Genomic DNA, 23435 nt, shown 5'->3' on the forward strand with positions numbered 1-23435 from the left:
TTTTGCCTCTTCGCTTGCTTTCTGCTTGCTAATACACCTCAACTATAACTACATTCCAAGCCTCTCAGCAAATTTCAAACAGCTGCCATTTCTTTTTTTTTTATGACATAAAAATATTTCCTTCTTTCCCTCCAAATGGGAATCAGGTGAAATTAAATTTCAGTATGCAGTGCTGTTCTCTAGGCAGTGACATTTTGCTATAAAATGAATCACCAGCACAGAAACATCTGTATCTTATCCCTTTGAAGAACTAGGATTCCTTGCTTTCTGGTGAAGCATAACACTTGCACATAGACCAAGGGGTTCACAAGGTATCAGATTTTAAATTCATAACTCCCTGAAGTTAAGGCAATTACATTTTTGTTTGATATTTCTGTAATTCCAAGGCCTGCCTGACCCATTATGGCAGCATGACTTTCGCGGGTAGTACATGAAAAATAGTACACACAAGTTAACTCTTTAATACATTTATTTTTTTCTGTGACATAAATTCATTATGGACCTTAGTGGCTGGATTTTGGTAATACTCATTTGGGATCATCTGTGTAATACACATTTATTCATCACTTCTAAACAATGTGGCAAATGAAATTATCACACTGAGGAGAAACATGACATGAAAACAAGGTGCAAGCTCAGTGACTGATTTGGAGTTAAAAACACATGTATGGCTCATTTTCCTGCAATTTATAGGTACATTCTTTTGGTCCCTTAATCTTTAAATGGATTTGTTCAACTTCACCATGGGATTGGAGAGCACTAATGTGTCAGAAAACTGAGAAGGAACTCTGGACTTTGATAACAGCTAATCAGACCTACCAGATGCTACAGGATAATGAGTTTACCAATGTGGTCCAGTGTAGACTTGAATGTGTAAAGGCCCCTGAATTTCCACCAATACCACTCAGTAATAGCATTTGAACCTCCCAGTACTTCAGTGAGGTCTGCAGATACTCAGAGCTTCTCAAAATGAAACCACAGAACTCACATTCAAGAACTAAATTTTAGTCACCTGGTTTTAAAGACTTTTGAAATATTTAAAAATGAATGTTGGAACTATTTTTCATAGCATGTTAGAGGTTCACAGCAAAAACAGCATTTAAAAAAAGAAAATCATTCTTAACCTGTGTAGCATGGTTGCATGCAAAAATGCAGTTTTACATAAGAAAAACTGTTTTAACGTATTTCTCAAGATCCCTTAGCAATTTGCAATGCTCTTATTCAGACATTAGTGTTCCTATTAATCTCCTGCTGAGCTTCATGTTGTGTACTCTTCATTTTAAGTTTCAATCACTTCATGTTTTAAGAGGCACCTAGAACTGCAAGGATGATGTTGGTGTGTGGCCATTGCTAGAAACACTTAAAAGATACTAAAACATGCTACCATTTGAGTTCTGCATTTGAAGCATTGCTAAAAGAGGTGACATGGCAAGACACATAGATAAGCCAGATACATAGGTAGTCATGCAAGTCTTTGGACAACGTAGACAAAGGCAGCACTGATGACAAGTGAGCTCAGCAGAGGTTCAGAGGCTGGAGCACCTGCCCTGCAAAGTGATCTTGAGGGACAGACCTGCTTCTGCCTGGAGAAAGGAAGACATAGGGGCACCACAAAGCAGCCCTTCCCACCTACAAGCAGGTCATTGTGTAAATAGAGCCGGGCTTTTTGTAGCAGTCCATGGCAGCAGGACAACAGACAACACATGTGAGCTGAAACAAGATATGTTCACACTGGGTATAAAGGAAGACGTTTTCTGGATGACGACAATCCAGCAGATGATCTCCTGACAGCCCTTCCAAGTTGAATTACCCTCTGATCCCATGAAGTGGTAGGTTCACCTACTTTTAAGTCTTACAGACTCCAGAATCAGAAAGGAATGTCCAGTTAAAAAGAAACAATTCCCTCAAGAATTCAAGGAACAACAATATCACTACAGCTGTTGGATGCAATTGTCAGCAGGAATACAGAATATTCCTTCTTTAATATGTCTTTCCCTGACATGATCCTTAAGTGACCCTAAAATTTCCCACAAGTGCTATTTTTCCATTGATTTTAGTGGAACTCTTTGCTGTACAAGGAATGCAGTATTACTAGAATATTCATTCTGTGCCAAGTAGAATGTTTAGTGGAGAAAATGCTAGCAAATGCACAAAGTTTCTGTCTGTATTTTTAAGTGAAAACAAGAAAATAAGATGAAAGAGTTAAGCAGTTAAAATACAGTTTAAAACTATTGTATTGTTCAGATTTGCAAATTTTTTTTAGGACTGACAGTTCTCAAAGACACAATAACTAGTACCAGCTAGATTGGTCAAGACAGCAAGGAAAGCAAAAAAACCCCAAGGCAAGACACATGGAAAAATAATGGATAATGCCCACTGGAGCAACTAAAAAGAGCCCTGCAGGGATGTTTCCCATAATCTTTTCCCACATACAGATGGTTTAGTCAGAGCAATTCAAGCCGTTGTTTCAAATAGTGACTCCACCAAAACAGCAAAAAGGCTAAAATGTTTGGCATGAAAGATATAAAAATATTGAGTATTTCCACATTCAGACTTCAACTTTAGAGAAATTAATTTTCATTCATTTTATGAGAAAGAAAAAAGGGACCAAGTCTATCTCTGTAAAGATGCAGACCCAGAGCTCCAAATTTACACAGCCCACAAACTCAAAGAGTTGTACTCCCCAACCCAGCATGTCTGGAAGCTGTGACAATTCGTTTATTAATCTCTCTGGCATTCTCCACTTATGGGCTCTGATGGAACTTCAGTCTTAATTGAAAGGCACTTGCCACTGTCAGCAACCTAGCAAGCAGCACCACAGGCACTGACAGGGTAAAATCCAACCAGGCCCCACAGCAGAAGCATAATCAAAATTCTCATTTCCTATCTGGAAGAAAGGCCAGAACCTGAAGTGTTTACCTGCAGCATGTGTACAGAAAAGGTAGTGTAACATATAGACTTGAGGGCATATTGTTTCTTTGTTTGGATGTGTTTTGCAGATATACTTCAAGTTAGTAAATAGCTGTTTACTTTACACTGCAAAAAATACATGGTAAGGCTTAGTATGGTCTGTTTCCAGTATGAATACCATTCCATCTGAACATGCTGGTGGATCATTGCAGTGCACTTTTGGAGACACACATTCAGATATGTACTTAGGACCTCCAGAATATTTAGAAGTAAATATGCTTCCACTCATGATCCCCCGAGTTCTCCTCAGTAATGAAACAGTTAGGATCTAGATAACTCTTTTCTGGAAAGAAAGGAAAAAAGAAAAAAGAAAATGAGACATAGTATATAGAAAACTGGGAGAATTGGAAAAGCAACAGAAACATGTCACAGCACGAAAAATAAAAAAAGAGAAGGGCAGAGTAAAGATCCCAGGAAAAGGGCCCAAGACCAAAGAGAAATAAAATTATGCTAAAACTCATATGTGAAGAACTGCAGACAAGAATCCCATTTCTATCAGCCTGTCAGATATATAAGCAAAGCCATGAATGTTGAAGTGCCATCTACTGGTAAATTTCGTGGTAACTAACCATGTTGCTTGGAGTCCACCATGGGACGCATGAAATGGGAGATTAATCTTTTCTCTGCCGCTGACTTTTTGGTGATTGTGAGTAACAGACCTTGCTAGAACAGTGTTATAATCTCCCCATCATAAAATGAAGATAGTAAGATTTCGTAATTTGTGTGCTTTTGCAACCTGTGCAAAGCTCTTTGAGTTCTAGTGGTAGAACATTCTGCAAGATAAGTAGGAACTTTTGCAGCAGCATCTCCACAACCAAATTTGGCACTTCTGGAGAAGATGTTAAAAAATGACAGAGAGACAGAAATAAAAGAGAACCAAATGACAGAGAGACAGAAGTAAAGGAGAACCAAAAGACAGAGAGACAGAAGTAAAGGAGAACCAAAGACAATGGAGGAAGAACATGGGAGAAGAGGGTAAAGACCAGTAGGAGTTAAGGAGGAGGAAAGTTGATAGAATAGAGTGTAAGTGATTAATTGCTAAGGGCAATACAATTTACACTGCTGTTTTAGCAGATGTGTATGTGTTGCTCCAGCTGTGGGAACAGCAGACTCTCCAGATCTTGTTTCTGACACACAATTGCTGTGAACTCTATTATGTGTAAATAATAAATCCAAGCAGCACCTCCAATGTATGAATGAGCAAGAAAAAGACAGTCATATTTTCAGAAGTGTTAGCACATATTTGTCAACACCCAACTTAGCTAAATAGCACAAAGGATGATTACAGACAATGGTATACCCAAAGCAGTATGTGAGCTTGCAAGTAGATACAGAGTTTTGAAAACTCTATGTTTAATAGGTAAGGCCTCTAGGGATGGCAGACTGCAGAGGGTCTTGGGTAGACTGGATGGGTTTGTTTTGCTGATGTATTTACCGTCTGGTATGTTAATTTTTTCAATGTGTTATAGAGCAGTTGCCAAGTTAGGATCATGACCCCACTTTGGGCCCGCAAGCCTGGAAGTGAAAATGAAAGTGGGGTTGTGACCCTGGATGTAGGGTTGTTAAGGGAAAACTTTGGGAAGCACTGATGTTGTGCTACTAGGTGAGACCCCTATGTGGATGGTGAGTTTTATCACTGCTGAGGGATAAAGTTTTTAACAGTGCATATATTTCTCAGAGTCTTCAGTCTCATTTCTGAGTGATTTACTGACAGATTCAAGTAAAGGTCTCAGGCACACAGAGATCTGAGAATTAAATTAAGAATTGTGAGTACTACATCTTGAAAAGATCAGGCCCATTACATAGTGAAGACATATCCATCATTTTTTCTAAAATATCCATTGGTAGCTGCTGTGTAGTGATTACAGCACTTCCCTGACAATCCTTGGCCTGAAGAAATCAAACTCACCTTTGCCATTTTTCAGGAGAATGATCATGCCACCAGGGCATCATTGTGGGATGGAGTCAACTTCACCGGTTTCGCCCAACTCAACTCTGCAGTGTTACCATGGGAGACGGGGTTCCTCACCACCTGCATGAACTCTGGGCAAGGAACAAGAATGTCTGGTTAAGGCAAGGCTCAGTATGTTGAGCAAGCATACTGAATAGAAAGCACTAGCCACTCTGAAGAAAATACGAAGTTTAACTCCATCCTTTAGAAGAAGTGGCACAGAGATTCTTCAATAAGAGATCCTAAATTTGAATTTAGCCTGGGCTTCAAAGGTTTAAGGTTCCAGTACACACTGGTTCCAGTAAACACAGTTGCCAGTACACACTCATCCAGTCCCACTTCAGGCATCCTAACATATCTCTGTTGGTCTGACAGCCCCACAAGGAAGCATGTGATAACCTAATGAGTTTTAAATGGAACAAGATCCCTATGTGTGGACAAGTGAATTGAGGTCTTAGGCTCCTAAATCATGTAAATACTTCTAACAGTGATTAAAAGTAGACATAAAGAGTTCTGTCTCCTTATTTCTCATGCCCTATGTGCATTTATTCCAGTCTCACATTATACTGTGCTATGACTACAGCTTTCACAGTAGAGGTAGACAATATTCCTGACTTTCAGCTAGAGGAATATTTTGTAGTTAGTAACAGAACATTTGTGATATGCAGTATGCCATTTCAGTAAGTGAAGACGCATTAACAGCTGATTTTTGGCAGTGACATGTCTCTGTTTCTCATTTATTAGTAACTTGTATTGATTTATACCAGAATTAATTATTGATGGAAATATTTCACCCATATTTTTTCTGTCATAAGCAGGGAAAAAATGCATGGCTGTGAATAATCCATACGATGGTTTATGAAGCCCAGATTCCTCAGAGAGTATTAGATATCCACCTGGTGTCCCTGAGTGCTGGATTTCACATTTAGATCTCTGAATTAACAGATGTGTACAGTCACATACAGGCAGAAAGCTCCTTCTTGATACCACATCTGAGGAGGCTCATGGGCACTGTTTATTTTAACAATAGTGTGGGATATCTTGTGCTTGTACTAATTTCAGAATGTTAATAACCAATACTCTGCACAGAGCTCAACTTCTCAGCTTTAGTTCATAAAGCACATCTAAAACAATAAGTGTACCTATTGTAATATGTTTCCAAAAAGGAAATGGGCATGATTTTGAACAGAAAATACTTTTCTAATGTATGCAGTCCTATTAAAAAGTACATCTTACGCATTTTTGCCTAAACATTTCAGTAAATGAAATCAAACACATCTCAAATCGATGCAGGCAAATATAATTTATAGACGCCATTATTATCAAACTATAAAAAGGAGAGGTCTCAGAAAGAAGGAACTTGAAATTTAACAATATTTTAAAATACCGCATATTTCAGACTCTTCTATTTGCTGTGTTAAAAGCAGGGATTGTAAGAGCATTTTCAAGCTTTTTCTCCACAATTACAAATGGTATAGCAGAAATACGGTCTAATATGAACCACAGACTTCTATGCACTCACATTAAGCAAGAACTTGAGGATTTTAAGAAATAAAACAAAATCAAATACTGAAAAACATGATGAAGTCCTAAGAGTCAGCAGGGCTGACTGCCAAGCAGAGAGGACTTCATTTATTCAGACCTGTTTTGTGTTTATCAAAATGAAGCCTTCTCTGCACTTAAAAACATCTCTTTTTATTAGTCCCACACAGGGCAATCAGCCCCCTCATCTAGAAACGGTATTTCTAGTTTAAACATATTTTAAAGGTATATCCTCCTTCTGGCCAGTGAAGCAAGAGTCATATCTTCAGCAAAAGTGCCAGCATGCCTACATCTGTGGTAGGGCAGTGTGAAGCACAGTTATGATGATGAAAAATATTGCACTGCTAGCAAACATAATCATGTTAGTAAAACTAACCACAGAAACCAAGCTGACATTTGGGATTTGCTTTTTCACAGGAGCGAGTAGCCACAGCTGCTTATAAAGTGTTAATAGTTATGTTTTTCACTACAGTAGCAAATCATTTAAGAACATATCAAATAAGCTTTTATTGTAGTCTTGTAAAATATTAAACAATATGTATTGAGACCAGAACCTATGTTCTCACTCTTTGTTCTGATGACGCAAATAAAGGAAAAAAATCCCACATTTTGATACATCTGATCCAGAGAAGAGGAAGAGTTGAATATGTCTGTCATTGTGAAATCCTCACCTTTTCTAAAAAGAGGGCAAAACATTTAAGGTCAATTTTTCAACAACTCATGGTAAAACGCTTGCACACACAATCACTTAACGTGCTGTCTGTGGCAGATTGGCTGCACTGTCACATGCACAGAATCCTCAAAGATTTCTTGGGTTTTGCAGAAACTGCAAAACATAGATAACTTAATTTAAAGCCTTCATGGGGGGATGGTGGCTCAAGATGGGATGTGTAACAACTATTGCTTATTTTCATGAGGGACGTTAGACAGACCCACCTTTACATACATTCTTTCTCCCCTCTCCTCTCTGCTGCCAATAAATACACCTAGGCTGAGGAAAGAGGTGAAGTTTTGAAGTTTTTTGCCCTTCCACCACTTACATGAAGGCAAGTAGCCCTCAGCCAGAGTACACTGGTACTGTACACCAGAGTACAACCCAGCCCTCAGTACAGAGAGACGGGTTGGGGCTTAGATTACTGAGACAGAAAGGGACCCTGATTGTTATCCTCAGGCAGGGAGGGATACAACAAAATCTTCTGATAACACTGCACTGATAAGCTCAGCCCATCCACAGCACAGGTGTGCAAGTGCAGCACAAAATTGGTATCAAGGTTCCTGGTATAGTTTTGTCTCAGGCCAACTACCTGTTTCCCACAATTCAAAGTTATATTTCAGGGATTCACACAGGCCAAGGGTCGTCCCCAAGAAGAACACAGTTAAAATAGTCAGAAGATCAAAAGAGCTAGTAATACAGACACAGAGCTTGCTATCCCAGTTAGTACCAGGACCTAGAGTCACTAGTCCATTTTATTCACCAGTATAGACACAGCCTTCAAGTCAGATTTATGTGCTGTATATGTGAAACCCCTTGTTTATATGGTCTAGGAATTGCTTGTATAACTTGCAAGTGAGGGAATGACATAAGACAAAGCCACAAATGAGCCATGCATGATACTCATCTTAATTGTCTAGCAAAGGCACACGTGTATCAACCTGTCTATGTTCCTTACTCCTTTAAATGTTCTACAGAGATTTTTCATGGAGAATCAGGAAAGAGACACAGCAGGTAAGTGAATACACTCAATTAATATCTTAATACACAAATAGTATACAAGTAAAACACTAATAACAGAAAATGTGCTTCTTATTAAAATACCCGGGGAAAAAAAATTGATTGATTTGAGTAACTTGAGTGAACTTCACAATCTGTGTTTCTGAATAGGAGAAATGCCAGATTTGGAATAAGTAGTTGCCGTATGGAATCTTGGCATTTTCTCCTGCTCAGAAATGCAAACTGCGAAGTTCAACTGAGCTATGCAAATCATCTTGTCTTATGTTTCTCTTATTAGGCAATTCTGTCTTGATATTCTGAGTAATGAACTACATAATACAGTCTCAATGGTACATGGAATCAACATGTTACTTCAAGAGCAGAGACAGTCTCAGTAAATAATTGCTTAGAATAATTTCTTTCATGCTTAAATTAAAACACTGCTGTCTGCACAAACATAGCTAGGCAGACCAAAGCAAGGAATGAGAAGGAATGAAGCACTGTTGGACACACCTTGTGGGTTCTTGATATCACTAGGAATATCCGAGGTGCATAGCACAGTCTGAGATGCTATCTAAACCATGGGATGTGGGCAGATAACTCACATTTCCTTTCTTGTATGTCACTGATCTGTTTGCATGAGAACAAGTTATCTGACCTACTAAATACAGATAAATCATGAAGCTCTGTTTTAGAAAGGATTGCAGAATTTTTACAAGGTTAAAGTAAATACCAAAATACATCAGTAAAAGTCAGAAAAAAAGGAAGAATGCACAACAATAAATCATATTTAAATAGCCAGCTGGACTACTAGTCTTAGCAAGCAAGCGGAGTTACATCACAGATGCTTGTGTGCCTTTGTTTTTATTCCAGAAAGTTGATTTTGCAGCAGGTAATTAAAAGCTACCTGATTGTAGCATCCTCAAGGAGAGAAAGCACTCTAGTTTTCCAAAAGTGACTAAGCAGAGTCAATGCTCTTACCTTCATACTTCAGAGCAGGAAGATAATTGTCTTGTCACCATTAGGATTTTACAGACTTAGTTAGCAGGTACTAGGTTGATCCACTAGCCAGGGGGGTCGAAGGGGTGAGGAAAGCAGCAAGCAACGAAACCACATCTTCTGAGCCTTCACTGTGGTGTCAGCTGGAGAAATTTGCACCTGAGCATACACGTTAGCCCAGGAGCCCACTGCAGTATTACTCCTCCACATGTGAGAGCTGTGCTTCTTTCTTTGTGCAAAGTTTGGCGTTCTTCAGAAGATTCACTCTTTTTTTTTTTTTTTTTCCCCCTTGCAATAAGATGAGCTGTTTTCTACATTTTCCATTGGAAGAAGTTTCCATCTTTGGTGGAACTGTTTGACAGAGATAGATAGCCACCAGCACTTTGACGATTTCAGCTTAGATTTTCACTGCAGAGGAAATGGGCAACCAGCCTTGGTAAAAGAGAAATCCAAGCTCTGGCAACATAAACGTAAGCAGTGAGAAAGGCACAAGGAAACTAGAAAATAGTGACTGTTGCATTTCTGAGGCTAATTTTAGTGGTGTGATTTGCAAAGATTCATTAATTAATCCAGCAGACCTAACTGCAACTAAAGACATCTGTTATAAAATTATTTTATGATCTGAAAATAAAGCCTTGATCTACCTTACTTGGCCCATGCATGGAGGAAGAAAAGACTGTTTCTATTGACATGAGGATTTGTGGCCAGTTGCCTTTTCTGACCTCATCTCTACTTCCATCAAGGTACCTAGACTGCATGTACATGCTTAAAAAACAGAGTCAAGAAGTCTTTTACCAGGGAAGTCACATCCATCCCTAGAAATTATGCTTTTTAAATAAAATAATATGACACACATAATTTTTTTTAAATTATATTTTTTCTGATTATAAAAAAATAAGATTAAAAAGGTGGAAGTTCTGAAAGAGTACTACTGCATCCTGCATATTAACAGGGATCTTTTTTTGGTTTGCAATCAAAATCCATAAAGATGTGGGATTTATCTGCTGGAAAACATAAGCCATTAGGTTTGCAAGAGGTCTTCAAGTAATCTTTGGACAGGCTACATGGTAATTGTATTCTAATTATGGAAACCTATTGTCAGGAACTGGTGACAGGGACAACAGGTGCCTAGGATACTACAAAGAAATACAACATTCCTCCAAATATTTAAGTAGAATTATAGGGAAATATAAAGGACCTTTTGTGATTTCTTTCTGCTGACTCCTATCCACCTACTTTTGCTATAAAAAGGAGGATGACCTATGCCAGGAAAAAGCATGACTTGGCGAGTTGTCAAAAAGGGAATGAATAATACAAAAACAAGAATAAAATTGTACTAGGCTAGAATCAACTTCCAATAAAAACATTCCCTAGGAAGCCTGAGTTTGGAGCTTATTTTTGCATGAAGGTATTTAAACTTTCACTGATATTTGCAGTTGCAGACATCCCAAAGCTGTCTTTTTCCATTAGTAAGCAATGTTTAGTTTCTGTCTCACATATTTCAGCTGGTTGACAAAGCAAATGGCAGAACTGAATGACATTTTGGGAAATCTCTAACTCATAATTCTTGGTTCTTCAAGATCTGGCAGAAAAAGCTTCAGGTTGCCCTATAGATAAGATTATTATCTATAATGACACTCTCTCATCGAAGAATACATAGCATTGCATCTATTTTTGAGAAAGGCCAGGAAAGAGATACAAGCAGCTACAGGTTTTCTAGAGTGACCCTCAGAATGTGCAAAACTTCATAGCAGAAGGCAATAATAAATTAAAAAAAAAAAAAAAGAAAGGCCAAAAAGAGATGAGTAAAATGGTAGATGTAAATTTTGTCATACTGACACACTGTCACTGTGTGGTCAGATCCTGACATTCTCTGGTCAGATAACGTATTTTCAGACAAAGGAAATGATGCAATAGAGATAATCCACTTGGGCATCAGCAAAATTGTGTTATAGCACCATAATGGAAACTCTTAGTTATCCTAGAAGAAGCTGGGGATTAGTGGAAGAATGGTAAGGCAGGTAAAAATATACCCAGAAAGAGATGATCACAAGTAGTCCTGAGAAATGAAGCATCAGACCAGAGTGCTCCTTAAACATCTAGTTTAATATATTTGTTAATCTTGACACAAAATCCAAGCATAGACATGTTGATAACAGATGTCAGGTATATGGTCAATACAGATGAAGACACAGGTACTACCCACAAAGAACTAATGACATTGATCATAAGTGAGTTACAGCAGAAAAAAGGAGACTCCAGACTGAGGGACTGAAAATGATACAAGACAACTGTGTGATGTAGACATACTACAAGTTAAACACAATCCCAAGACAGGATAGAAAAGCAATTAAGTTCTTGAGTAGCCTTCCAGAAGGAGCAATGGGGCAAAATTATCCTAGAACCACTTAAGATGGAACTTTACGAATTTATTAGAATGGTCATATGATTTGGTTGCTTGAACTACGATGAGACTGGATGCGCCAGAAGATCCTTCAGTCCCTGTATATTCTTGGCTAACAAGACTATTAAACCGTGCACTGTTTCTAGAAACATGATTTAGAAGCACAGTAACTTTCATTCAACAATTTCTACTAAAATTTATTTTCTTGTTTCCATTCTTAGTGTTGAGAAGCTATCACTGCAAAACCCTTTAATTGTTCAACAAAAGAATCTGAATACAGAATCCCGAGTTGTGATGGAAAACTTTCAACCTGGTGAGACAACAGTCAAACCAAACTCTTAATTCAATGCTGCTACGAAGCCAGTGCTCTGAAAAAGCTAAACCAACATTTACATTGTAAGACAGGCTCATCCTAGAATGATAGCCTGGGAAATACAGTTTGTGACCTAAATCTAAACTAACAAAAGACCCTGAAGAACACTTACTGTATCTGTCATTTTAGTCACAATTTCTATGACCACTGACATGTACATGTGTACAGGAAATTTGTTACCCTCTTGTAATATTACTACCCTTCACCCTCTTATAAGAAATATAGAAAGTGAGAAAAAGGAAGGGTCTCCAAAGTCTCACATGGCAAACAAAGTAGAAAGAAAGAAATATGATACCTATAGTAGTATTTAGCCTGCTGTTTATGAAACGGGGAAAAAACATAAATTACAGTATTCCATTTTCTGTCTGCATTTTTACACTGCATTTCAAGAGTATAGAATGGAAAATATATGAAAAAAATAATCTCAAAGAAGGGCTTTTTATGATACTTTCCAAAATGACAGGAAGAATACACAAAGCAGGGATTACAAGTCTCTTTGACAAAGTCTCTCTCATTTAAAATTGTTTCTGCTTTGTTAACGGAATGACATAATCTCTCCAAAATGATTATTTTGAAAAAAAATTACTCAAAGAAAGAGGTAATTGCTAATGTAAAGCTTAAAGGTCTGAATAACTGTGGGAAGAGAGGTAAGGAGAATAATAATAAATATATAGATAAAATTAGAAAAGGGCCAAGATGAGGTAATTTCACAAGACGATTCATCTAGCAAATGCTTAGCTCTTTCACTGATGAGCAAGAAGAAAAAAGTAATGATTATACAGCCTTTTCTATGAAAGAGCCTTGCTTATAAAACACAGAGATGAGTTAGATTCTCTCTGATTTACATGTTAACATCCAAGTGGAAAGGCACAAGTATGAATAACCTTACTATTTGTATTAACTAAAATTAAACTCACCAGGAATACTGAACTGGATGGAAAAGACCTATTTGTTTCTAACAGTTTCTACTTCAGATGAAACATAAAATTATTTCTGTGTTTTTTTGTTGTGTTGCAATACAACTGCCTCTGGTGAAAACTAAATCTGATACAAAACCAAAACAACAACAATTTACTCAAGAAAATGTCACAGAAAATGGAATAAAAAGTGACCCCAAATTAGAAAAGGACTGCATGAGCTATTTTTATTATCATTATATTTTATTTATATGTTTAGGGAATTGTTTTAATTTAAATGATTTGTTGCAAAATCATAGTTCATTTTCATTTGACAGGGAATTCGTGTCACTTTTGCTTTGCCACTTTCCTGTTGGATATAAGTCATCTTTTAGTGGCATAGAGCAGAACCATTCCATTCTCTCCAGATTTTCAAACAAGCCTACAATTTATAATTTCATTTTAAGACCTCTGATGTTCTACTTGGTAGCACATCAAGTTATTCTCTCCAAAATAAGGAACATAGCTCTTTTTTGTAAGTAGAAATCTCATGGTATTTGTAGTCCTAACCTTATTTAATTAGATGATGCAAATAGAGTGAAATTACTAATGTATAGCACTTTTTAAAATCATTCAGACAAACTATGGTATGCAACAGAAATTGCATGACTACCAGAATGACAATCAACCATGTATACTAATGACAAAGCAGAGCTCAGGCCTTTAGAAAAAAAACTATACTGAGAAACATACGTAAGTAAACAACCTTTTTCAGAACTTCGTTTTTGTGATTCGTTTTATATAGGCTACAGTATTTTAGCAGGTATAAAAATAATGTGTATTACCAGTGTCACTGTGATTTAAGCAGTAAAAAAAAAGAGTTCATAGAAAGCAATTTAGAGAAGACAGAGATAATTATTGTGAATATGCAGTCATGTGCCTTAATTCATAAAAGTAATAGCACATTTTTGGAAATGTGTGGTGGGCAAGCTAAGGCTGCCATTGCCAAGCATCTGTATTAAAAAACTGTATTCCAAAAGCACACAACCTGACTGGGTGTTACTTCGAGGAAAGCATAGTGTTCCTTGACCAGTGAGTGTATTGAGTAAAACCAGCACATTCTTCAACATCTCTTATAAATTACTCTGATTTTTTTTTTTTTTTTCTGGACATTTTCTAAATATTCTATTTGGAAAATATTCTGCCAATATATATTTCAGTAATTTACTCCATGGAAACAGAATCATTAATCCTTAAGAATTCCAACAGCTGCTTTACAGAAATCGTATTATTTTCCTGGCACCACAGTCCTTTTTGCAGAAACTAATTATGTCACCAAAACTAAGATTCCTGATGCAGCTAATACAGTGATGGTCACAAACAAAATTTAAAGTATAGTATGCTGCATTTTGGTAGAAGATTTTGATGTCTTTCATCCAAATACCGAAGATGCAGAAATATAACACGTGTGGTCTCTTCCAGATCCAGCATGCCAGTGCATAAGGCAGACAGATACAGAACTTGCAATTTCTTATCCAAAGTACTCAGAGCCAAAGCAAGCATAATGCAACTGGGTTGCTGCCTTCCTTTTTGTAATCTCTTAATTTCAGATTCCAGTTGCTATAGGGACATCCATCTTACATGGACAGTCGCAGATACTACAGACTTTTTGGCAGCTCTCATGAATCTTAGACTTTCAAGCTGTGCGCTTAAAAGAAAACTTAATTTTCATTTTACAACAAAGATCCAAAATAACGTTCATGGTTCTGTAGGATAATTTGCATATGCAGACTGAGTAAGCCAAGAGGGTCCAAATGTCTGGAGCCAAGCAGTTTGGTTTCTTTTTTCCTATTTTTTTTTTTTTTTAAACAAACCCATGACATTTGGGGATAACTTTTCATTTCTGAACAGACAGGTTTTGCCGTGCTAGGTCTGTGGCAAATGAATCAGCCCTCCCACTAGGCATACTATGGTCAGCCTTCTGAGCAGCTGGAAGCCTGGGGATTTCCATGGCAGGGGAATCCCAAAACTGCGCAGTGCTGCATATACACTGTCCGCTTCCAGATCATGCTAGACAGGGGATCTAGTTGGAGTGCACTGCTAGTATGACAGCCGGCACACTAGCAACCTCAGGGCAAGACACAAACTCCTGTGAACAGCACTAAAAGAGCTGGATTGTGCTTTCTTCAGTCTGGTCAAGAAAACAACAGCATAATGGCAAATCACATACAGATTGCTACAGCTAGGAGAAAAAGCAAAAGCACTTCTTAAAACCTCTTGCAAATTTTATAGCACAGCAGTTATTAATAGATTCCCAGTCTTGTCTGTGGTTCTGAACTGCAGAAGTCCAGGGTGTAGTTCTTGCTTCAGTTTATATGGGGCAGAAACAAGCAGCTGGCCTTGAAAGTCTCATTTCTATGAAAATGGGGTGGGACTTATTCCAAACAGGACAATAATTAACCCTCTGCCCCCTCCCTCCCCCAAATACATAACTGGTTTGTGGTATTTACTACCACAGAATGTTATCAAGCCCATTAAAACTGCATCTTTAAAATAACTTTTATGAGTAGGAATAACCTTAATTTTTAAGAATATTACTTAGGCTGAGAACTTCAGTAGGGAAGACAAATTGTCATCTTTGCCTGCAGTGTACTCAGAAGTATCTCATAGTGGTAACTGCTAGAGGCTACTTTCATGCTAACACGAAAGGACCTCAGTTTGATTTAGCATTGCACTGTTAATATATTTCAGTTCTCATAAGGCTAAATAAAATTAATTTCCAATATATTTTACTGGACAGCCCAGTTGCTTCATCAAAATACATTTTTGTTACATATTTTCAAAAGCATTAAAAGCGTCTTCCTTCAATGACACTCGTGCCATTCAGTATCTATTTGTAGTCAACGCGATTCAAAAATAGGCAAGCTGAAGAAGTGAAAGACTCTTTAAACAGTCAAATGTATCTTAAAGAGCAACAGTACTCTGCACAGTACCTCCTGTGAAGTCTGACTCCAAAATGAGTTTATGTGTCCAAATGAAGATCAGATCAGTGAGAGAAGAGCTTCAAATTGCACAGAACAAAGAAAATAAAGTCACAAATCAAACAGATGTTAGTTTCAATAATGTTTTATATCTTTAAATAAAATGTTAACAAAGTAATCTTTTTCAGAATTTATTTTCTTACATACACATTTATTTTAGCTTACCTGTTTGCTGTTTTCATAAAGAATTAGAGTCCTTTATATATAAATATTTGAAAAAAAAAGTAACTTCCTTTCAGTAATATATCAAGAAACATTCTCTAAATTTGAATGGAAGGGAAACAGAGTTCAGAAAAACGGTACTTCTACTGCACTGCATATTATTCTATGACATAGTGTTTTCAGAAATATTACAGAATGTCAATTTCAAATATTTTTATCTCGTAATAACCGATTTAGGGTTTTTTATCCTGAATCCCATTTATTATTTTATAAAGCTTCTACAATCTCAATATCTGAATTTAGAGTTCAAAAACTATCCAAAATTTCAGGTATAGATCTCTACAATGGCTGACCAGAGAGAAGCCTTTAATTTTTGCAGCATGAATTGCAAGACCAAGCACCATCCAGAGTCATACTCTTGTCTATAGTGGAGAGAAACATTTGCTGAAGTCTTAATTTTCCAGGAACCTCAGGAAAAGCTAAGAAGTAAGAATGACTATCATTAGTATTATCGATCAAGGAGTGTCTGACCTGGACAGCTAAAAAGACAAGAATCTCTGAGAATTGCTTTCCTTTTATTATTCTAAGGCTCTCCCACTAACAAATACTCAGGCACACCCAGGATCTTTCAAAAATCATATGAGAAAGACAGATGGCTATAAAAATTCAAAGACTAAAATCTGCTTTACCTCCAGTAAAAAAAAAAAAAAAAAAAAAAAAGAAAGAAAGAAAGAAAGAAAAAAAAGAAAGAAAGAAAGAAAGAAAAAAGTAGAAATTACTCTACAGATGTTAATAATTGCCTGGGGTGGGAGTCAGGGAAGGGGAGGCTGGCTTCTAAGTAAACAATGCAAAAAAAGACAAAGAGGTCCCTGCTGATGTAAAACAATAAAAGCAGTTTTCTCAGCAGTGTCAGCTTAGCAAGCCTGAGGGTCTGTATTTTAAACCCCAGTGGCCTGACGTCACTCACCCTGATGGTGTGTGTGAAGGAAGCTATCTCTCCGTGATGACCGACCTGAAAAGTGCTTTCAAAGCCCAGTGGGCTAATGTCACTCACACCGACGGTGGATGGTGGGATCTCTCAGGGTGGCAGCTTGGGGGAAGTGAGCTGCAACACCAGCAGCCGACCATCACTCACTCTGATGGCAGGGGGTCAGCTGGGATTCTTTGGTGGCCTCCCGGGCAATAGCTAAAAAGAAGATTTTGGTTCACATGTCAATGTCTAGCTTGAAAGCAGTGAGTATAAAAAGTGATTTTCTTTTTTTTTTTCTTTTTTTTTTTTTTTTTTAATTGTGGTTCACCAGTGGCAGCAGTGAAGCCAGGAAGGGGAGTTTCCCTGCGAGGCCGTTTGATTGCATGTGAAGCTTACAATGGGGCTGGTTCTGCCTGGTTTTAATTTTTTTCTCCCATATAAGCTGAGATGTTTTATTCCCCCCTACCAAAGGCAGGGTGGAGGGGGGGGGGAGGAGGAGGCGGGGAAATGAAATCCAGACAGCTCCAACCGCACTTTAAATTTCATATGCAATCAAACAGACTTTGAGAATAATGTCTGCTTCCTTACCAACCTGGCTGCCATATACGGAATGCAAATAAATACTAAAATCCCAAAACATCATATTCTTATGCTAAATCATCTTTTAACACAGAAATGGACATTTGGGATGAATTCTCGTATTAAATTTATCCTGACACCTGAAGCATGGTAAGGTTTGCAAAGGACTATATAGGAGGAATAGTCTTTGTCGCTCTGCAAACACTCAAAAAACCTGAAAGCATAACTGCAGCTGATATTTCATCAGCAAAAGAAATTATTTTGGAGAGAATGTAGACAAAAGAGTCACTACTTACAGAGTAAGCTCTTACGAAGATAAAATTTTCAAACTAATATTAGTCTTTTAAAAGCCAAGTTCCAGTCCTATGAAAGTTAACTGATGTGAATTACTCAGTGTATGTTAAGCTGCCATGCTTAGATGTCTGAAGGGTCAGAATCTGGGAGTTACCCAACACTGAAATCATAGCTTCTATAAGTAAAAGCAATACAACCAACAAACAAAATGGAACTGGAAATACAAGTAGCTATAGCCAGTATAATCAGTTTGCTTGTATGTTGTACCCCTTTTCTACCAGTTCTTTGCTGTGTTAGGCTGTCGAGATCTTTGAGACTGATGCTATTGTTTCCTACATAGTTCCTCTATGCCACCCAGAAGAAAACAAACCAATTCAAAGCAACAATACATTAAAGAATAGTGCTAGAATTCTTCTTGTTACTGCTAACTGTGGTTTATTCAAGACTGTGGAACTATTTGTACCAGAATTGGTTCGCTTGGGCATGGAGTAAAGTTGTGCAACCTCAGTCTTGCAGGGAAAAAGTAAAAGGTTAAATTTTCCTCTCCAGTTCTCACAATGTGTGCAACTCACATATGTGAAGAGAAAATATGACTCTATGCACAGTTAAGCTAATAAGCTTTCTCATAGAGTGAGACAATAGGAACTGTGAGCATACTGTACAGCACAACAAGTGCTGGCACATGAACTCTTTCAGTCTTGAGGGACAGTGTTTCACAGTATATCAGTGACAGAAGACCAGCTTGCAGCCAGAATTATGAATGAAAAGTTTAAGCCTTCATGAAAATATGGACTTTGCATGATTCTTCTGCAGTCACCTCAAAAATCGATGCATTTAATTATTTTGAGGAACTTGGCATTTAACATTTCCTTTTCTAAGAGTGTTATTGCATACAAATTCATTGGTGTAACCTAAGACATGATGATTTATAAAGACATTGCATTGTATGTGTGAATATATTTACAAAATTTAACCCAATTGGATATAACAGTATAGATTGCACTTAAACCTATGTAGGAGTATATTATAGGTCTACTTCTAAACTTGGGGCAATAATGGGAGACAGAAAAATTCATTCTCTCCCTTTCTCAGGCACCAGACTGCAAGGGACTGTTGGTGCATATTAATTTCACGGTAAATTGTGTACTTGGAATTGCCACACATGCTGTCTCTGGAGAGCTATGGTTATTTGTCTTGAAATAGTCTCTCATATTTTTGTGACTACTATATAATACCGTAATACTTCAGCAACAAATGCTATGGTTACATTTATATGAGTAAATAAACAGTTCAAGTACCCTTTTGCACCCCTGATGCAGCTCAGCATACGTGGCACAGCTCACATACATGGAGCTAAACTCTTTCCCCCCTTCTCCCCTGCTCCAAAAAAACAATCCAAAACCCAGAATGGCCTCATCCACACAGCTTATTAGGAACAGTCCCAGGCCCATGCTAGTTCCCAGACTGTGCTCAGACATTGTTTGGGATGGTGCTAATTGGCCAGGGCCAAAACGGTTCCAGGGACTGTGGTAGCAATTAGCAGCACGTTCACTTGCGCACATGCTCAAGCCCATCAGTCGCTGTGATCTACCACAAGACAGTCTTGTCTCTGCAGCTGCCAAAGGCAGCTCCTGAATTTGGCACCCTCCTTTGACAGATTCAGTTAATAAGGTAGCAGCTCCAAATTCCAGCTGCCGTCTGCTACTTCGGTTCTTCCCCCACGCAAAGAGGTAGCAAGGCAAGCAGGAGCTCAAAGAACTGAGCCACACAAAGCACAGGAGCCTTCATGTGCTCCCCAAACCACCAGCTCCATCTCTGACAGTGGAAGAAAACAACAAAGATCCTGAAAGCTGGATCTACCCCTCGGCTGAGCTATGGTGATCTGCCAGCTGATGCAAAGTAGACAGACTGAAATAATTTGCCTCAGTTGCCCTCAAGGCCAATTGGTCTCACCAAACCACTGGTGCCTCTGAACAACTGTAAAATCTTCCTCTGCTTCCAGAATAGACAGACATCTCTCCTAACTGAAGCACCATGAAAGGGACAAGTCCAGATTAGTCCAAGTAAATATAACAGAAGTTGGTACAAATGCCTCCTCTGGCCTACCATCACTCATCCACTGGAAAAAGATTTTGGAAGAGAAAAGGAAAAATTCATGAATTTCCCAAGATGCAGATACTCTTGTCTATCTGCATGTGACTGAAGGTTTGGTGCAAGAGGCAGCATGCATTATTAGGTTTAAAACTGATATGATTGAAAAAAAAATAACAAAAACACTTTGGGGAACAGTTTTTCAAGTCTTTCTCTCAAAACCCCTGAAGAAAAACTTGCAAGCTCAAATGTTAGGGGTATTTTCCCACCTGCATTCAAAAAAGGCTATTATTTCCCCATATTCACTTCAATTCATCATTGCTACAAAATCACTCCTGCTGTCTGTCTTTCTAAATCTTACTTTGAAGATATTCACTAATGACTAAAAAATTAAATTTAAATGTTCCTACCTGTAAAACCACCAATTTCTAAACCACTGTCCTTACTGTGTCTCTATCTTATGCTGCCCAGGAGGATTTTTTACTTTTCTTCTTTTTCCACAGCGTTGTTGCTATTTTGAAAGGGAAAAAAGTACACACTTTCATTTCCTCACAACTCAGAAATATTTGACGAGTAGGAAGCATACAAAATTACATATTTAAGTGTGGAAAGTTCTAACAGGATGATTTACAATAGAAAGTATTTTGCAACCTTTGCCTAATAAAAGATGGCTCTAGGTCTGACATTTAATTAGGGTTATATAATACAAGGGTGTTGCTTGTTTGTTCTCATCGGAAATTAATGCTCTGTTGATTTGATAACTGCAGAAGACATTCGTTGGAAGTTTAACTTTTCATCAGAACTATTATTCTTCTGTCTCCCTTTATTTGGGGCAGGAAAATGCTGAATTTACTTGCTTGTGCAGAACTTTTGTATCTGACCCTGTCAAACTGTGCTGTCAAAACTGAGAACAACGCTGGCTTCTCCTGAAGCAATGCAAAAACAGTTAGTCAAAACCAACATCTCCTCCTGTAGGAATTTCATCATTTTCTTGCTTAACAAACTTTTAAATATTTTTTTCAGTAAAATTGAAGCTGAACTTTAACTAAGCCCTTTTGCAAAATGTCATCAGATTTTTATTATAGAAATAATTGGAACAATTTTAAGAATATCACCTTTCCCCTGCCCCAGAACTAAAAACTTTTCAGTCCTTCACAATATTACAGATCCTAGTGTAACGCTGTGCTTTCGCACCATGCATTTTGAGGTTTTGGCACTGAACACAATCATATTTGACTCTTCATTTAGCAATCTGTCTTCTTTAACCATGAACACACCACCCTAATGCTTCCAGGGCATAAGTAGTTTTATTTACTTCCCTTTTACAGTTAATGTATTAAGTATCTGACTCCCTTTTTAAGAGAACGGGGTCTTGCCAGGTTTTCTCGTGCAAATAAGGGAAATAAGGCTGGAATTGATTTAAAACCAAAACGTAACTCCTAGAAGTACCACAGTATGCTTGAAACTTATCTTAGCAAACCAAGAATGTGGATACGTTTTAGATACTGCAACTTAATGTTTAAAAACAGATGCAAGAAGACATAGCAAAGCTTTGATGTCTTTGTACCGAGTGTGACATTTTGTCTGAGAAACGCAATGGGAATAAAGGAGCCCAAAACACCCGTCCCACCGCTTTTGTCCCCGAGCAGCAGCGGCTCCAGGCGCCCGGAGGCCGCCGTGCCCCCCTGCCCGGGCCCGCCCTCCGGCACACACCGGCCGGCCGAGCCGCCGCCAGGGACACGGTGAGGCCGCTGGGGCCCGCGCCGTCCCTCCCGGGAGCTCGTCCTCTGCCATCGAGATGGTGGCGTCACGCACGAAGCTGCCAGAAAACGTGCAGCTGGGGCGGCTGTGCCCCAAACGTCCGCACGGCTCCTCCACGGGGCTCCGTCCGTCAGGCCTGACCGTCCCCAGCGCCGGCCATGCGGTGCCAGCAGCCCCGGCCCGCTCTCCATGGCTCCACGACACCCTCTCCGCCGCCCTGCCCGCCCCTCGCGATCCCTCTTTCCGCCCTCGCCTTCGCGTTTCCTGTCTGGGCGGAGGAGGTTTGGCCCTGCGACGCCGCCGTCTCCCAGCGGCTGTAGCGAGCGTCATGGCGGCGGCTCTCTCAATGTCAGCGGCTCTGAGGCACCTTGTGGCGAGGAGTGGGGCCGCCGCGGCCCGCCTGTCGCCGGCCAGGTAACGGGCACCGCGGGCGCTCCGCCGGCCGGCCGGGCGGCACCGCCGCAGTCAGGGGCTCGCCGGCGGCGGCCTGCAGGGGCGGCCGCTCTCCCGAGGAGGCTGACCCGGGCCTAGGGCTTCGCCGCGGCCGATTTGGGCACTAGGCCGGAGGCACCGCGCAGGGCCCCGCCGCGAGCGGGGGCGGCTGGGCTGCCAGCGGGCGCCTGGCCGAGGCCTTCGTGCGGGGCTGTGCGTGTTTGTCCGTGTCCGTCCTTGCTGTCTTCTTCGCAGGGACCGCCCGGCCGGTGTCCTTGTGGCGCCCGGAGGTCGGGAGCTGGTTGGAACGGCAGAGGAACCCGGTGTGGTGGGCAGCGCTTGCCCCGCTGCCAGGGAGAGGGTGGTGGCTTCATCCATCACCAGCACGGTGTTCCCAGAGATTTGCACTCCTGTGCCTTGTTCTGTACTCTGCAGGTTTTCTCTCTGTCCCCTCCCCAAGATCTGTTAATTTTTTTCTGCGGCTATGTAGCTACTCTTACACTGATTCCTCGAAATGTTGGTGGAAATCGCTTTAAATTTTTTGGTCATACTTTGCTGTTTGTTGTTTTAGTGCAGAGACCTGTACTGAAAGTCAGGTACATGACCAAAACTCTAGTTGAAAACGTGTGTGTGTGTCTACTTCTGTGCATGTCACAGGACCTGTGTTTTTGTAAGACTCCCTTGTCATCAGGAGAAATAAAATATAGTTCAGTGCCATTTACCAGGATTTGGAGAATTTGTTTTCCCATTCTACTTAAATCTTGACGTATTAACACACATACAAGATAGACTTGGTAATTTTAAGAAATCTGTGGGGTTTTTATGCATATGTGTGTATATAAACAGACAGAAAGCTATATATACACACATCTACAGAGGAAGAAGAACTGTGGCCATACTATTTTTTCCCATTTTCTATGGTTTGACTATGTCATTGGCTACTGCTGCTTCCTCCCTCTTAAAGTGGCACCTGTGAAGATTAATCCTTAGTCTCATAAAAATAGTTTGGATTTGTCAAAATGAATTTAGGAATTCCTCTATGCTTATGCAGAAATTTATTTCTCATGTTTGCTTGTTTCTGCTCTTCTTTTAGTCATCTATGATATTGACACAACTGTTGCCTGTGCTATGTGGTAAATCGGATCAGTCAACTGATTCAGGTTTAAAATAATTTTATTTGTTTGTTTTAAAGTTTTACCACTCTACCTTTTAAGTAGTTATGCCAGAACAAATAGCAAGATATAGCAGGCATTGGAATG

The 23435-nt window shown here is 39.2% G+C and overlaps 1 protein-coding gene and 1 long non-coding RNA gene across 3 annotated transcripts in view; one reads left to right on the plus strand and one right to left on the minus strand.

Annotated features, from left to right (window-relative positions):
- Window positions 1–454: 454 nt before the first annotated feature.
- LOC110357676 (uncharacterized) lies at window positions 455–21708 on the minus strand. Its single transcript, XR_002411447.2, has 4 exons — window positions 17017–21708; window positions 15840–15907; window positions 4880–5013; window positions 455–3253 (listed from the first exon to the last, which is right to left on the minus strand). It is a non-coding gene; the product is annotated as an uncharacterized LOC110357676 (long non-coding RNA).
- The window catches only part of NDUFS4 (NADH:ubiquinone oxidoreductase subunit S4), a 48231-nt gene continuing 46491 nt past the window's right edge, over window positions 21696–23435 (plus strand). Inside the window, exon 1 of one of the 2 annotated variants that reach the window (XM_065045193.1) lies at window positions 21696–22158. In XM_065045193.1, coding sequence (XP_064901265.1) covers window positions 21782–22158 — 377 coding nt within the window. In that variant the 5' untranslated portion in view covers window positions 21696–21781. The remainder of the gene's footprint in view (window positions 22159–23435) is intronic. The other variant, XM_065045192.1, reaches the window with a different exon arrangement.

The sequence above is a fragment of the Columba livia genome, chromosome Z (genome assembly GCF_036013475.1).
Source record: "Columba livia isolate bColLiv1 breed racing homer chromosome Z, bColLiv1.pat.W.v2, whole genome shotgun sequence".
NCBI lineage: Eukaryota > Metazoa > Chordata > Aves > Columbiformes > Columbidae > Columba > Columba livia.